This window comes from Mastigoproctus giganteus, chromosome 1 (assembly GCF_048544385.1).
Source record: "Mastigoproctus giganteus isolate SK-2022 chromosome 1, ASM4854438v1, whole genome shotgun sequence".
NCBI classification, from domain to species: Eukaryota; Metazoa; Arthropoda; class Arachnida; order Uropygi; family Thelyphonidae; genus Mastigoproctus; species Mastigoproctus giganteus.
The window spans coordinates 35,287,192-35,304,040 of NC_143575.1; the positions used below are offsets into that span (position 1 = coordinate 35,287,192).

Genomic DNA, 16,849 nt, shown 5'->3' on the forward strand with positions numbered 1-16,849 from the left:
TAATCTGCCTTCACCTACCTAACTTACTTTGTGACTTGATTACAGACAAGCTTATATCTGCCATAGGTTTCTGTGCCACCTGATAATTTATATGCATCTCATATATTTTTCTTCTCTGCCACAAGCCTCATTAATTCATCTGACATCCAGTTAGGCCTGAACCTTGAACAGTATTTCTTAGTTGGAATGAAAAGCCTAATAGCCTCCAAGATTAAGTCCTTGAAGGCTTCCCATTTAGAATTCAACGTTGGTAACATCATCAGTTGATCCCACTGTACAGAATTTAAAAACTGTCTGAGACCCCTGTAATCACCTTTACGAAAGCAAAAGCCCTTCCCTTTTGTCTTGATGGTAGTTATATCTTTAAGTAATTCCCATATCAGTACATTGTGATCACTGACCCCCAGTGGTTCTTTTATCTGCAAATTCTTAATACATGAATAATCACTGCTGATAATCAGATCAAGAGTATTACTCCTTCTGGTTGCCTCTCGAACATGCTGCTGTAGAAAACAATTCTCCAGTAAATCCACAAAAGTCTTGTTAGTGTGCGAGTGACCAATCACAAGTTCCATTCAGTATCTGGAAAGTTAAAATCCCCTGTTATAAGACATTCTGATTTACTGGCCCACTCTATTTCTCTGCACAATTGCTCATTATACTCATCAGATTCATTAGGCATATAACACACACTTACTCTCATTTTTCCTTTCCCAATGCTTATGTCACTCCAAACTGACTCAACATTGCACTGTCCACCAACATCAATTGAATGCACTTCCTCAGATTTTGTGTTTCTTAACTAACAGCATAACTCCTTCTCGCGTCCAGTCCTGTCTATCGTTTCTGTACACATTGTAGTCCCCAAATTCCAATTCTGCACTGCTTATATCTGTGACACCACATCTCTTATATCCCAACAATATCTGACTTTGATGTCTTGACTAGCATTGTTGTACGTGCAAGTAATATTATTTCATACATTTCTGTTGCAGATTTTCCCACTTTAAAGTTTAAAGAAAAATTTGATATTTGTTCATTGACTAAGAAAACTGGTTGTTTCTCACATCCTGTCAGCCCACTGGGCAAACTCTATACCATCATCTGTTGGAGGAAGTTTGAACTACAATATACCACTTATATTTATTTTAAAACTCATCAAACATTACCACAACAACACCAGTTCAGGATCTTTATTGCCACACATCATTCTTAGGGAAAGAGCACACTTTTTTTTGATAACTAGTGCACTAGTCTAGATCTTTTCAAAGCACTACTTAGTAAAATTACAGGCACTTTTGGGACTGTTAAACTAGATAGGAAAAGTCGTAAGAAAGATCAACTGGATAAAGAAAACCAAAAGTGCAACAAGAAAAAAATGTTAGTTATAAAATGCCATGAGAGACGTTCACATGTCAACAGTTCACATGACAAAATGGCTGAATTAAATAAATTATATTGTCACACTTGTGAAAAGCAGAAGAAATTTGAATATATGATTGATTACAACAGAAGTTTATTTTTGTAGATATTAGAGATCCTTTCATACTAAGCAAAAAGAAAATGTTGAAATGGTATAAGAAATTTTTTTACATCTGTTACATATGTTAATTTGCAATACTCATGTTATTTTTAAGCATGTGGTGAAAAAAACTACAATTGTTAGATTTTTGTGGAATTTGTAAAACAGATTACAGAAGAATTGGGGTAGTAAAGGCAACACTCCAAAGGGGGAGATGCTCTTCTGAAAGTGACAGTCCCTATAGACTGACAGCAAGGCTTTTTTTCAAAACCTGTACCTATCATGGAAAAGAAAATGAATGCATGAAAAATTTACTTTTTATGCAAGACAGCTTCCAGGTGGGACAAAGTTGAAAATAATTCATGCTCTGAATTAGTAGAGCATTCTTCAAGCCTTATTGAGTAACAGAACACTTTGTAATGGGTAGGAAATAGGCAGAGCACCATGTTATATAGTGTTCTGTATTGGTAGAACACCATCAGCTATGTAAACTTATTTCATCTGTTTACTTTCTGTAAAAAAATACTTATCTTCAAAGCTCAAAACAATATAATTCAAATTAATTACATAACAAACATTTCTTGTTATTTTAAATTTATCAGAATATAGAGAAGTGCTAATTTTTGGGGAATGTTTTGCAGAACGCTTGAGCAATGCCCGCAGAATACTAGTTGGAAAACATTAGTGTAGAGTGTGGAATTTCTTTATACCTTTTTGTGTTCTTTGAAGAGTATAGTACTTTGAAGTATTATTAAATTTTACTTATCTGTATACACGCATGTATGCACACTCTATTCAAAGTAATAAATATTGAACAAATTGATGTTAAAAAATATATGTTGGCTTTATCTTTCCAAATAAGAGTGCTATTAAGAATATAACAAAATTAAATTTTATTGTAATACCCTTCATTAGATATCACATCAGTTTTCAACCCCTCGGACTTAAACACGCATGAATATTTTAGTCATAGCAACATATCTTGTTTACCCTGTAATTCTGTTTGGATCATCCAAAAATTGGATTTTCTTTTTGTTTCCAATAGCATCAATAGTAAACTCTCAAAATGTCAGAGCCAGTGAACTTGCAGCCCATCGATTACCAAAATAACCCCCCCTCCTCAGATTTCAACAAATTACTGTATAATTGACCACTTCAGTAGCATAGACCACTGGGAGAGTCTTCCACCTGAATTGATCGGTACAGTTCACATTCAGGATGATGCAATTAGTATAAGATAATATACTATAATTACCAAATAACATTATATGGTGAATTTCCATGAAAATTTTTTCTGTATAAATAACCGCTATTATACTATGTGAGTATTCAGCCATATTGACTAAATGTACTATACAATTAGTTAATGTAGGAACCTTGCTGGAATCCATCATCAGACATACTAAAGGTCAGAAAAATGAATTTTTGTAATTAATTATTAATTATACATTACTACAAACATCCAGTTATCTATAATTTGTAAATTTTATACAAATAAAGGTAAAATTAGAAGAAAAGGTTAAATAAGAAGCTGGTTTACCTGTTAAGAGCCTCCTCTTGCTGAATGACTAAGTCTTTCACATAGTCAAAGGGAGCTGTTAACAGCTCATTTTATACCAATGTTGGGCCTGTGTCTGGATGTTTACTAGCTAATAGTAGATTGCCAGTTTGGTTATCCTGTAGCCCAGTGCTTCTTTTAGTTCAGATGTGCCTCGGGGTTGATTTTTCGAAATGGTTAGGTAAACTTTGCTCCCGAAAACTTCCTAGGTTGTGGTTATGCCAGTGGTAGTGGGGAGGTGAAGAGTTGGCTGTCTTCCTGTCTGGAACTGTCTTTTTGTTTTTTGAGGTCTTCTGTTCTCTCTCTCTTTAAGGATATTGAAACATTGTTGATTGAATTCTGTACCTTGTTTTCTGTTTATAGAGTTGGCCCTGAACAGTTTTATAAAGAATGATTATTTAAATTTTCTTCTATTATCAGTTGAAAGGACTGTAATATTGCTAAATTGCCAAATATCTCTGCACTAGAATGCATGGAAGGCAGTGTCTGATTTTTTTTTTAATTCTCCCATATTTGACATCTTTTTTTTATGTTCTTTTAGTCTGAACCAGAGCTGTAATACTCAATACGTTCTAAGTTGATATTAATATTTGTGATTCGCTTATATTAATATAAGTTTATATTAATATTTGTAATACAATTTGTAATTGTATATTAATATTTCGTTTTAATTTCTGGAGAGTATCATACGGAAGTGTTCTATGTACCATATTGAGGTAAACTCCTTATTTTTTTACAAATTATTTTACAAAGGTCTTTTAGTCTGGAACTGAGGTGTCTATAAGATTCCCCTATGTACCTCCACAGTTGCACTCTATTTTATAAATTGGTCCTCTAGGATTGTTGGCCAGATGTTTTACTGTCTGTTTCATGAAAGATAAAAATCCTTTGAAAAATGTACTGACTCCCTATTTATTTGATTTTCTTGCTATTTTTTTTGCTGATGTTAGGTACATATGGTATACAGATGAATGGTCTTTCTGTAGGTTTTGTTTCCAGTTGGTTGAAGGCCTTGATGCTATTCTCTATTGATTTATTTATGATATTATTATTATTATTATTATTATTATTATAATTATAAGCCATATGGTGCAAGGAAGCCTAAGGCTTATGCAGCACCAGCCAAAAAAAAAAATTCCCGAGTTACCCTGAGAGAGAGAAGTAGAAGGCAATCGCCAAGAAAGAGAAGAATGATGATATCCAGCTCAGGATCCTGGGTGTGCCAAGCCCATACTCACCAAATGTGAGCCCCTAGGGTTAAATATTGATAGGGAATTCAATTTTTAAGGCAAGTTTGGTGATTGCTTCTAATTCTTGTTGGATGTTTTCTCCTTTGCAAATGTGGACTTTTAAAATAAATCATATGAGTACGCAAATCATTTATCTATTTTTATTTGAACTACAAGAAGCATTGGGCTCCAGAAGAACTGACCTGGCAACCTACTGTTGGCCATTTAACATCCAGACCCAGGTCCATCCTATTAGCTATAATTTACAAACTATAGCTAATTGGATGCTTGTAGTAAAATTAGCACAATTAATAGCCTAATGCATATTTAATAATTAAATATGCATTATGCTATTAATTTTCTGCCACACAATTAATTAATAGTATTAATTAATGCTATTAATTTTCTGCCACACAATTGGCAAGTTTTCCAAAACTTTACCTAACTGCATAGTACATTTAGTCAATAAGGCTAAATAAACTAACTTTTAAAAACTCACATGGTATAATAGTGGTTATTTAGAGAGAAAAAAATTTTCATAAGATTATGTCATCATTTCTGATGCTTAGTCACTATCCAGTATATGCAAGTGTAATATTATACAGTATATAAGAACAACTTAATAGATAACCCCCCTCTACTTTTTCAGCCTTCCCTTTAGTAAGTGTTTTTAAACTAGTAACATTCAATTATAATCTCTATCCTACAGTCTTCATTACTACTCTCTGAATGAAATTTTAAAAGCAGTGTAAAGCTCCAGAGTCATCATATGGTTTTTAATTTGAGCAATTGCAACTTGCAAGATTGTGTACTCTAAGTCTTTGATTTTTGTTCAGTTTCTATTCTGATTTATAATTAATTTTTTCCCCTTCATTTTTTGATTTTTAATACCTTTTCCTTTCATGTTCACTTCAGAATACTTTGGTCAAAACATTTTGTAATTTACAAGTATTTTTAACACCGTTCTACTAATCAAGTTTAAATTTATTTTAATTGATTCAATTACTATGCAAGATGACATTCAAGACTTGTTATTCTATACCCCATCAGCTTTGGAGCTATACAGTAAGCACATGAATGTGATACTTCTAAATTTTAAACTTTAATGAATTGCTTGCTAACATTTCAAGAGGATAAGTTGCAAGTGTCATAAAGCTTTCAGCTAATTATTGAAGTGATATAATATTTTAATAATAATAAAATCACATTTGAATTGTCCTGGTATATATGAAGTTGATGATGATGATAAATAATGCTGCCATTTTAAGTTTCTGATGGAATGTTAAATATTTTTATAGTTACAGAGTAGTGGATCTGCTGGTTGTGTTACCTTTCTCTATTCTGCTTTGCTAACAAGAGGAGTTCAAAGGTGCCAATATTCAAAATTACACAGTATAAAATATATATGTTTTATTTACTTAGCTATTTTTCTTATGAATTGTAAATGTAATGAATTAGTGAAAATGCAAATTACATATAACTTGAACCACAGGCCTTTTGAAATAGCTGATAAAGGTTGTTTTTAATGATAATCCAAGATACAAAGATTATTCGAACCTATAGAATCGTGGATGGATTAAGGGTGAGAAACACAAAACTTTCTAACATTAACTATATGCAGGCTACTTAATATTAAATTTACGTAGGCTGTAAATGTTAAAATTATGCATATAGTAGTGGTAAATGATGCAAGAAAACAAGCTTATACAGCATCGGCAAAAAAAAAACAAAAAAACCACCTTCTCATTTCATCTATCCATCCCCTCCAACAGTTTGTCTAATTCTTCCTTGTATTTATTCAAGTTATCCACTTCCAGACGGAGATATGTTCCAACAAACAGCCATCTGTTGGCTAAAAGGCAAACTTCAGCACATCTCTTCTGCAACCATGCTTCCTCAATTTAAATTTATGACCCCTCATGTACGTAGTCTGAGTGGCGCCTCCGTAGCCAGGTGGGCAGAAGCAGCAGTGCGTAGCACATGCTTCTTGATTAGACTGGGTTTCGAGCCCGTGACCACCAAATACGGAGGATGCGGAAAGGTCAGGGAATGATCACCACATATCCCCGGAGCAATATGGCTTTAGTTGCTAATGCTCCTAAAAAAAAAAAAAAACCAAATAAATAACAAAAATAACATAGTCTGATCAAGATGAAGGATCCCATGAGCATTCATCTTGCTCATTCCATTCAAAGCCTTAAACAGTTTCAATCAGGTTGCCTCACTGGTGCTAGTCTCCAGATGCTGCAGTTGGCAGAACTGAAGCCTTTCTTTGTAACAGCAACCCTTTGTTCCACTCACCAATCTCATTGCTCTTCCCTGTACTCATTCCAGCAGGTCTACATGCTTCCTATAATGGGGCCTCCAGACCTGTATGCAGTACTCAAGGTGTAGCCTGATCATTGTCTTATACAAGGGGACAATCATCTCCTTATCCCTGCTAGCAGAATTCCTGTATATCACTGACAAAAGCCCATGAACTGTCCTGGAAGCCTGTTTGTACTGCTCAGAGAACTTCATATCTGACAGAACAATTATTCCCAGGTCTTTTTCATTTACCACTACCCTGTGTGTAGTGCCGCACAGTTGGTACATTAATCTAGGTTTACTGCTACCCATACGCAGTGATTTGCATTTGTCAATGTTAAACTTCAATTGCCATTTCTCAGCCCATCTGCCTAACTTTTCTAGAACCTGTTGCAGTAGCATGCTGTCATTACTGCTATTAACTCCTTGCCAACCTTTGTATCATCTGCAAACTTGGTCATTAAGCCTGATATACCTTTATCAATATCAACAACAAATACAGTAAACAACAATGGGCCCAGCACAGGAACCCCTGGGGGCTCTACTGGTAACATTAGAACAAGAAGAGCAGCATTCATCAATAACAACTCTCTGTCCTCTCCCACTCAACCATCCTCTTATTCAGAGCAGTAACTTGCCCTTAATGCCACACTGACCAATTTGATTAAATATTATGATGCATAACAGTAACAAAAGCTTTCCTGAAATCCAGTTTTTTAACTTAATTTTTGCTTCCAGTTCCTTTGTTACTGCATCATAATATTCAATCAAATTGGTCAGACAAAATCGCCCCTTGACAAACCCATGCTATGACTGAAGTATAATTGTTCTCTTGTCTAGATTGTCCTGCATTACATCTTTAACCAGTGACTCCATTATTTTCTGTGGAACAGAAGTTAAGCTGACAGGTTGTTACTCTTTGTTCCCCTTTTTGAATTGGGGATACCTTTACATATATCCAGTCCACAGGGACTTCCCCCGAATCCAAGGATGCTCTCATAATTATGGCTAAGGTTTTGCTTACCTCCTTTGCTGGCTCTCTTAATATAATTGGATAATTCTCATCCACTCTCCCCCGTGTCTTTTTTACATTTAACTTCAGTAATTTCTCTTCCACTTTCCTCTTAGTTATTACAAATCATTTAACTCCCTTGTAGAGTTTGATAAACTTCTGGCATCGATTCCCACAAAGAATTCTTTGTATGTGAATGCAGATGCAAAATGTTTATTCGGCTTGTCAGCAACATGAGCAGGATCATCAACAGTTGAACCATCGATATCAGGTGGGTTTATATGATTGCATCCCCTCCCTTCTAGTGCTTACATATGAAAAGAAGTCTTTGCTATTTTTCTTTACATCCTTTGCCAAAGGTTTCTCGTAATCTGCTTTAGCTTGCCTAACATCCTTTGTGACTTGATTGCAGACTAATTTATATCTCTTATCAGCGATTCTCAGTGGAGGCAATATCACCTCCAAGGGGGCAAAAATCATGGGTAATAGAATGGTTTGTGGCCCTCCAAAGTTCAAACCTACTTGATGACATCTTATTCCTTAATATTTAATTTCTCTCATTGGGTTTTCTTTTCCCCTGAGACGACTGATTTTTAACATATAGGTATATTATATTAGGAGTGAGTGAGAAACTTTGATAAAACGAAGATAGTGGGCATGATTTAATTCAACCACCTATGCTTTTTATAGGCATTAAATGCCTAAGTGCTTTCAGAGGTAATGTCTCCACAATCCTTGGCATTTGTGTCTTTCCCACAGTGGCGACCTTGGCGGTGATGTGGTGTGTGGTTTATTTATTTATTCTTTTGTTTCATTGGTCAATATATGAGACATGGATGGGATGAGGAAATGTTTCAGTCTATTGTTTTTACTTTATAAGTGGCAGTATTGATTTATTGTTTCCTTTTGGAAGTTGTTTATTTTTGATCCACAGTGCTTTTGTGAGTGACATGGACTATGAGAGTTAAATAAGAATAGTTTATATTTTATTATTTAATTCTTTGTAATTATTCAACCCATCATCAATCGTGTCAAGTGCTGAAAAGAAAGAGTGTCACAGTATTTGAATGAATGTCTAGCTCAGTGGTTTTCAACCTTTTTTTAATAACAGCACCCTTAAGTAATACGACAAGATATAGAGAATCAATATACATACAAAGACATAATATAACAAATGAACTGGCGCATTATGATCTCCGTTGTCAATGTGCCAATAAACAACAAAACAACCAACCAACCAGCACCCTTAAGTAATTTATTTTATTTTGCGGCACTCCTACTCAATTTTCTGCCCATTAGATCCGATTCTCTCTCTCTCTCTCTCTCTCTCTCTCTCTCTCTCTCTCTCTCTCTCTCTGTATATATATATATATATATATACACATACATACATATATACAGAGAGAGAGAGAGAGAATATATATATATATATAAAATATTTTGTATAATATTGAAGATAATAATATAGGTTATTCAAGCAGACAATACCAAGCTGGATTTAAAGAAACGCAACGGATATAAATATTAAAAAAAAAAAATATATATATATATATATATATATATATATATATTTATAATTATATTAGTGATAAAAAAAAAGGAAAGAAAGTAAGTTAAAACGACAATAACTAATATTTATGGGTCAATGCAGTTGCAAGCAATCATGCAATATACCCATAATGTCTATAGAATATTAAGGATAATAGAAAATTATTAGAAAAAGTAAATCAATCCAATAATAATACCATCGGGGACCTAAGAAAACGCAAAAAAAAAAAAAAAAAATTATTATCGCTTTTTACCGACAATCTAGATGACTTCAACCGGGGCCAGCCTTCATTCTGGGTGGTTGGCCCCAGTTGAAGTCATCTAGATTGTCAGTAAAAAGCGATAATAATTTTTTTTTTTTTTTTTTTTTGCTTTTTCTTAGGTCCCCGATGGTATTATTATTGGATTGATTTACTTTTTCTAATAATTTTCTATTATCTTTAATATTCTATATATATATATATATATATATACACACACACACATAAAACTTATCGTTGTCTACCCACAATATAGATGACTTCAACTGGGGCCAACCACCCAGAATGAAGGCAAAAAACGACAAGGAGTTCTCTGTTTCTGTAATGATCAATATCTGCTAAGATATATAAAATATAAGAAATCCAGAGATTAAGTAATTTGAATCTAAACCAATTAAAGGTAGTTAAAAATTTTTGAATCAAAAGGAAGATATTATAAATGTAAGCATATATTGAACATTGTTGACCCATCAATCATGTCAAGTGCTGAAAAGAAAAAGTGTCACAGTAATTGGATGAATATCTAGCTCAGTGGGTCAACGATGTTCAATATATGCTTACATTTATAAAATCTTCCTTTTGATTCAAAAATTTTTAACTACCTTTAATTGGTTTAGATTCAAATTACTTAATCTGTGGATTTTTTATATTTTATATATCTTAGCAGATATTGATCATTACAGAAACAGAGAACTCCTTGTCATTTTTTGCCTTCAGTCTAGGTGGTTGGCCCCAGTTGAAGTCATCTAGATTGTGGGTAAACAACGATCAAGTTTTATGTATATATATATATATATATATATATTTTTTTTTTTTAATATTTATATCCGTTGCGTTTCTTTAAATCCAGCTTGGTATTGTCTGCTTGAATTACCTTCTATATTATTATCTTCAATATTATACAAAATATTTTATACACATTATGGTCGTAATGCATAATTGGTCTAGCAACTGCATTGGCCCATAAGTATTAGTTACAGCTTGTTACAATTTATTAACTTTCTTTCCATATTACTCATGTGCAGGGCTTTTTTTGTGATGGTACGCAACGGTATGGAGTACCGGCACCTTTTTTTAACAGCGTGTAACATGGCTGGCACGCAGTGCATATCAACCATGCCAGCTGTTTCCATCCATTAAGGAGATCACGTGACAGTGGGCGGAGTCAGCACCCGTCAATCACTGCTGTATCGCTAGCAATCTGGAAGGGGTACCCCTTTCTGAATCTCGACCAAAACTTCATTATGAAATTATTTTTACTTATTTTTTTACTTGGTACTTATTTTTACATTTTACTTATTATTTTTTATTTATTAAATAAGACTCACCTTTGACTTATTTTTTATATACTTGTATAATAAATTTATGCTTAATAAACTGTGTTAATAAAATTAATGGTCGAGATTCAGTATCGGGTACAGCGTTCCAACTGCTAGCGATACGGCCGTGATTGATGGGTGCTGTCTCCGCCCAGTGTCACGTGATCTGGGAAGCAGCTGGCATGGCTGACACCCACTGCGTGACAGCCGTGTCACCTGTGCCAGCACGGAATTTTTCCTGATAGCAAAAAATGAGTACCGGCACCTATTTTTTTACAAAAAAGATTTTTTTTTTTTTTTTTTTGATTTTGGTAGTTGTTGGCGCATCGGCTTCTGTGGCCATATTGCACCTCCCAAGGTTTTTGCAGTACTTTGATCCAAGCCCGAGGCGGGAATCGAACCCGCGACCTTTGGGTTGCCGGGCAGGTACTTTACCCACTCGGCTAGCCCGGTCGGCATACAAAAAAGAGCACTGCATATATATATATATATATATATATATATATATATATGTTATATGATAAATTACATTTCATAATACATATTATACAGGGTATCTCAAAAATATTGGTACAAACATTTAGGGGAGGTAGGTAACATCTAAAGGAATGTGAATCGCATAGGAACCCATAACCGGAAACGTCACCGTAAGTCGGTACACGGCGCTGCTCATCAGTTCGCGAGAGGGAAAATTTCTGGTTTACTCATTCAAGCAGTAGTCGCCGCACAAAGAGCATGCATCGATATACGAACTGTGAGCTGGCAGACATGCACCTAGTGTATGGATTAGCAGAGGGCAATGGACGAGCCGCTCAAATAATTTATAGAGAACACTTCCCAGACAGACATGTACCGGACCACCATTTGTTTGTTTGTGCATGTGCATCAAAATTTGTGTGATTATGGGTCATTTAGAGGTAACAGGATTAGTGCGGGCAGACCACGTTCGACATGAACTCCCGCCATGGAAGAAAGTGTGTGAATGCCATCCAGAATAATTCTACCACCAGCACACGTACAGTTGCCTCTGCCTTAGGAGTGTCTCGCAGTGTACAGTGTGTCTGGCACGACGATTCCTTACACCCCTTTCATCTCCAAAGGGTTCAGTGACTGCTCCCCCAAGATCATCCTGCACGTGTGGCTTTTGCGCAGTGGTTTCTCCAAGAAAGTGTTCAAGACTTGAATTTTCCAGCCTATGTTTTGTTCATGGATAAGGCTTATTTCACTCGGGAAGGCTTATTCAATCAGCACAATGCTCATGTGTGGGCTCACAACAACCCACACGGTGTGCACCCCCATGCAGCACAACATCGCTTCGCAATAAATGTGTGGGCAGGTATGGTCGGTGACTGCTTAGTCGGCCCATACCTGTTACCATCCCGCATGAACTCTGCTAAATATCGGATCTTTCTTGAACAAGTTCTACCAGGATTACTTGATGATGTTCCAGCAAATGTGAGATGCAACATTTGGTTTCAACATGACGGGGCGCCTGCCCATTATGGAAAGTGTGTTCGTGACCATTTGAACAGGTGTTTTGGGCGTCGATGGATTGGCCGTGGTGGAACCGTTGCCTGGCCCCCACGCTCACCTGATTTGTCGAGCCTTGATTTCTTTCTGTGGGGGGGGGGCCTCAAATCTATCGTGTATGAATCGCCTGTGGAGACGGAAATAGATCTCGTAGCGAGACTCGTCTGCGCTGCTGCTACTGTCAAAGAAACTCCAGGTGTGTTCGACCGTGTCCACCAATCCATGCTGTGTCGGGGTCACGCATGCATTGCATCTCATGGTGGAACCTTCGAGCATCTGTTGTAACATCATCAAATGCATCCATCTCGTACTCCATTGTTAATATTATGTCAAATAAATGTTTGCCGCCAATTACTCTCTTGTGTCATTTCTGCTTCTTGTGCCTCTGCTACTACTTTCCTGTGACGTTTCTGGTTATGGGTTCCTATGCGATTCACAATCCCTTAGATGTTACCTGCCTCCCCTAAATGTTTGTACTAATATATTTTTAAAATTATATACAGTATATAATTTTATTCTTTATACAGAGGTACTAAGTAAACAACAATTATAGATCACCACAAAATTAAAAAGATACTGTACACCTTTTTATAATGAAATAAACATATAAATTAAAAAATAAAATAATAAAAATAAAAAAAATAAGTAACTTAAACCCAAATTATGTGGCACCCCTGGAATGTTGTTGCGGCACCCCGGTTGAAAACCACTGATCTAGCTTATGGTTTTATTGAAAGCACATGTGTCTTAGGTGTAATAGTTCTTTTTCAAATGAGGCTATAAAACCATTGAGACTTTTAGATCAGTGGTTTTCAACCGGGGTACTGCGGCACCTTACTGTTACTTCCTTATTTAAGAAGAACACAAACAAATGACAATGGAATGATTGTCTTATAAAATTGCAGAAATCATTGCAAAAACTGGTAGAGCTCATACAGTTGCTGAGACTGCTATACGACCCACATTAGAGACTGTAATTTCAACAGTGTTGCATCAAAATCCTTCCAGAATTTTAAAAACATTGCTATTGAGCAACGATTCAATTCAAAGATGAATCAATGAGATGTCAGTTAACATTGAAGAGCAGCTAATTGACAAACTAAAAAAGAGAAAATTTTCTATTCAGATTGATGAATCCACAGTTATTGACAATAAGGCCCTTCTAATTGTATACTTTCGTTATTTTGATGATGATTGTAAATTGCAAGAAGAGATGTTGTTTGTAAAATCCATAGAAACTGACTATACTGGAGCATAAATTTTTGCTGCTCTAAAAACTTGGTTTGATGAAACACAAGTACCATTGGAAAATTTGGTATCCTGTGCCACTGATGGTACTACCTCTATGGTTGGAAAACATAGAAGGTTTGATAGCCCACCTAAAGGAAGTATGTCTCGAAGTTCTTGCAATACACTGCATTTTGCACCGACATCATCTGGTGGCAAAAAATATTAGTCCAGTTCTTTATCAATCTCTCATTATAGTTATTAAAACCATCAATAAAATTGAGTCACATAGCAAATATGATTGCCTTTTCAGAAAATTTTGTGTTGATAATGAAGAACAGGATGTTGGCATTAGCATTAGTAGAGGCACATGATGCAAGATAGCAAGCTTATACAGCATTAGCAAAAAAAAAATGTTTGTCTAGTTCTGCCTTGAATTGATTTAAGCTATCTGTTCCAGCAATCAACTGGCTAAAGGCAAACATCCGCAAACATCCTATTCTACAACTGTCTTTCCTCAGTTTGAATCTATGCCCCCTCAGGTTTGTAATCTGAACAAGAGGAAGAATCCCATCAGCATTTAGCCTGCTCAATCCATTCAAGTTCTTATATACCTCAGTCAGATCACCTCACAGGTGCCTAGTCTCCAGAAGCTGCAGTTTGCAGAAATTAAGGATTTCTTCAACTCTACATCCTTCCTAAAATGAGGCTTCCAGACCTGCACGTAGTACCCAAGGTGAGGCCTGACCATTGCCTTATACAATGGGATAATCACCTCCTTATCCCTGCTCACAAAATTCCTGTATATCATTGACAAGACCCCCATGATCTACTCTGGCAGTGCCTGTTTGCACTGCTCAGAAAACTTCATATCTGACTGCAGAATTACCCCAAGGTCTCTTTCATTGTACACTACCCTGAGTGTAACAACATGTAGTTGGTACTGGGGTTACTGCTACCCATATGCAGTACTTTGCATTTGTCTTACGTACAGTAGTCTTCCATATGCAACAGTATCAAAAGCTTTCCTGAAATCCAAGTATATGATATATACTTGCATACATTTCCTTTGTGACCACATCATAGTATCCAATCAAATTGGTCACACAAGACTTCCCCTTAATAATAAAGCTGAATTATTGCTGTAGTCTTGTCAAAATGATCCTGCAATGCTTCTTTAACCAGTGACTGTATTATTATCCCTGGAACAGAAGTCAAACTAATAGGTCTGTAATTACTTGTGTCACCCTTTGATCTCCCTTTGTGAATTGGAAATACATTTGCACATCTCCAGTCCGTGGGGACATCCCATGAGTCCATGGATGCTCTCATAATTATGGCTAAGGGTTTGCTTACTTCCTTTGCCGCCGCCTTTAACATAACTGGATAGATCCCATCCACCCCAGGTGCCTTTCTTATGTTTAACTTCAACAATTTTTCCTCCACTTTGCTCTCAGTTATTACAAAATCATTTAACTCCCTGTTAGAGTTCGATAAACATGTGGCCCTCTCGTCCTTGAATAACTCCTCATGTGTGCATGTAAATGAAAAATACTTATCTAGTTTGGCAACTATCTGGGAATGATCATCTACAGTCAAACCATTGATATCAAGTGGACCAATATGATTCATCCCCTTCCTTTTAGAGTTTATAATAGTAAAAAAAGTCTTTGTTGTTTTTCTTTGCATCCTTTGCCAAAGATTTTTCAAAATCTGCCACCGCTTGCCTAACCTCCCTTTGTGACTTGATTACAGACTAGCTTGTATCTACCATAGGCTTCTGTGTCGACAGAAAACTTTTGTGCATCCTATGCAGTTTTCTTCTCTGCCACGAGTCTCATTAGTTCATCTGACATCCATTTGGGCCTGAACCTAGAGCAGTATTTCTTAGTTGGAACAAAAAGCCTAGTAGCTTTCAAGGTTACTTCCTTGAATGCTTCCCATTTAGAATTTGCTGTTGGTAACATCATTAGTTGGTCCCACTGTATAGAATCTAAAAAAATCTCTGAGACCACTGTAGTCGCCTTTACGAAAGCAAAAACCCTTCCCTTTACCCCTGATGGTAGTTACATCTTTAAGTAGATCCCACATCAGTACACTGTGTCACTGCTACCTGTTGGTTCCTTTATCTGTAAATTCTTAATGAATGAATAATCACTGCTGATTGCCGACCGGGCTAGCCGAGTGGGTAAAGTACCTGCCCGGCAACCCAAAGGTCGCGGGTTCGATTCCCGCCTCGGGCTTGGATCAAAGTACTGCAAAAACCTTGGGAGGTGCAATATGGCCACAGAAGCCGATGCGCCAACAACTACCAAATCAAAAAAAAAAAAAAAAAAAAAATCACTGCTGATTATCAGACCAAGAGTGTTACTCCCTCTTGTTGCCTCTCTAACATGCTGCTGTAGAAAACAATCATCCAGTAAATCCACAAAAGCTTTGCTAGTGTGCAAGTGACCAACCCACAAGTTCCAGTCTATATCTGGGAAGTTAAAATCCCCCATTATAAGACAACTCTGATTTACTGGCCCACCCTATTTCTCTGTACAATTGTTCATTGTACTCATCAGAGTCATTAGGCCTATAACAAACTTCTACCCTCGTTTTTGCTTTCCCAGTGCTGTCACACCAAACTGACTCAACGTTGCACTGTCCATCTATGTCAACTGGATGCACTTCCTTAGATTTTGTGTTTCTTAACTAACAGCATAACCCCTCCTTCTTTCCTATCCTTTCTGTACACGTTGTACTCCCCAAATTCCAATTCTGCATTCCTTATATCTGAGTGGCACGAAGTCTCTGATATCCCAACAATATCCACCTTGGATGTCTTAACCAGCACTTCAAATTCACCAAATTTGTTTACTATACTCCTAGCATTGGTGTACATTCAAGTATACATACACCTGTTCTTACTCTTAGTTAGTCTAACACAGCCCATGTATTTACTTGTTTCATGACCCCTAGCAGTTCCCGAAATCCGCAGCAACTGCCTTTCTGGGCTGCTGCTCATTCCAATAGAAGCAGTGCAAGAATCATTTCTACCTCTTTCTGCAACTACTGTTAACCTATTAATCTGTGAATCCCCCAAGCTAGCAGTTTAAGTGTATCACATCCTTGCAGAAGCAATCTCCCCTGTTAACAAGCACAAACCGCTGAGAAAAATTCTATCCCATGAGCCCTGCACAATCTCTCCAGGGCTGAATTGATTGACAAGGCTCTCATCATATACTCCCTCCTGTTGTGTCTGGGCAGGATTGCAGACGCGTTCAAATTTAACCCTAAGTCGCGACTTTTTTTCAGCATTGACCTGTACTTGCTTAGTAAATCCGCAGGTCTC

General features: G+C 36.4%; 1 protein-coding gene across 1 annotated transcript in view; it reads left to right on the forward strand.

Moving 5' to 3' along the window:
• The window catches only part of LOC150090699 (putative ubiquitin carboxyl-terminal hydrolase MINDY-4), a 238,239-nt gene that overhangs the window by 207,419 nt on the left and 13,971 nt on the right, over positions 1-16,849 (forward strand). The window contains exon 12 of the mRNA XM_090369549.1: positions 5,608-5,678. Within this exon, the coding sequence (XP_090225675.1) occupies positions 5,608-5,678 (71 nt within the window). The remainder of the gene's footprint in view (positions 1-5,607; positions 5,679-16,849) is intronic.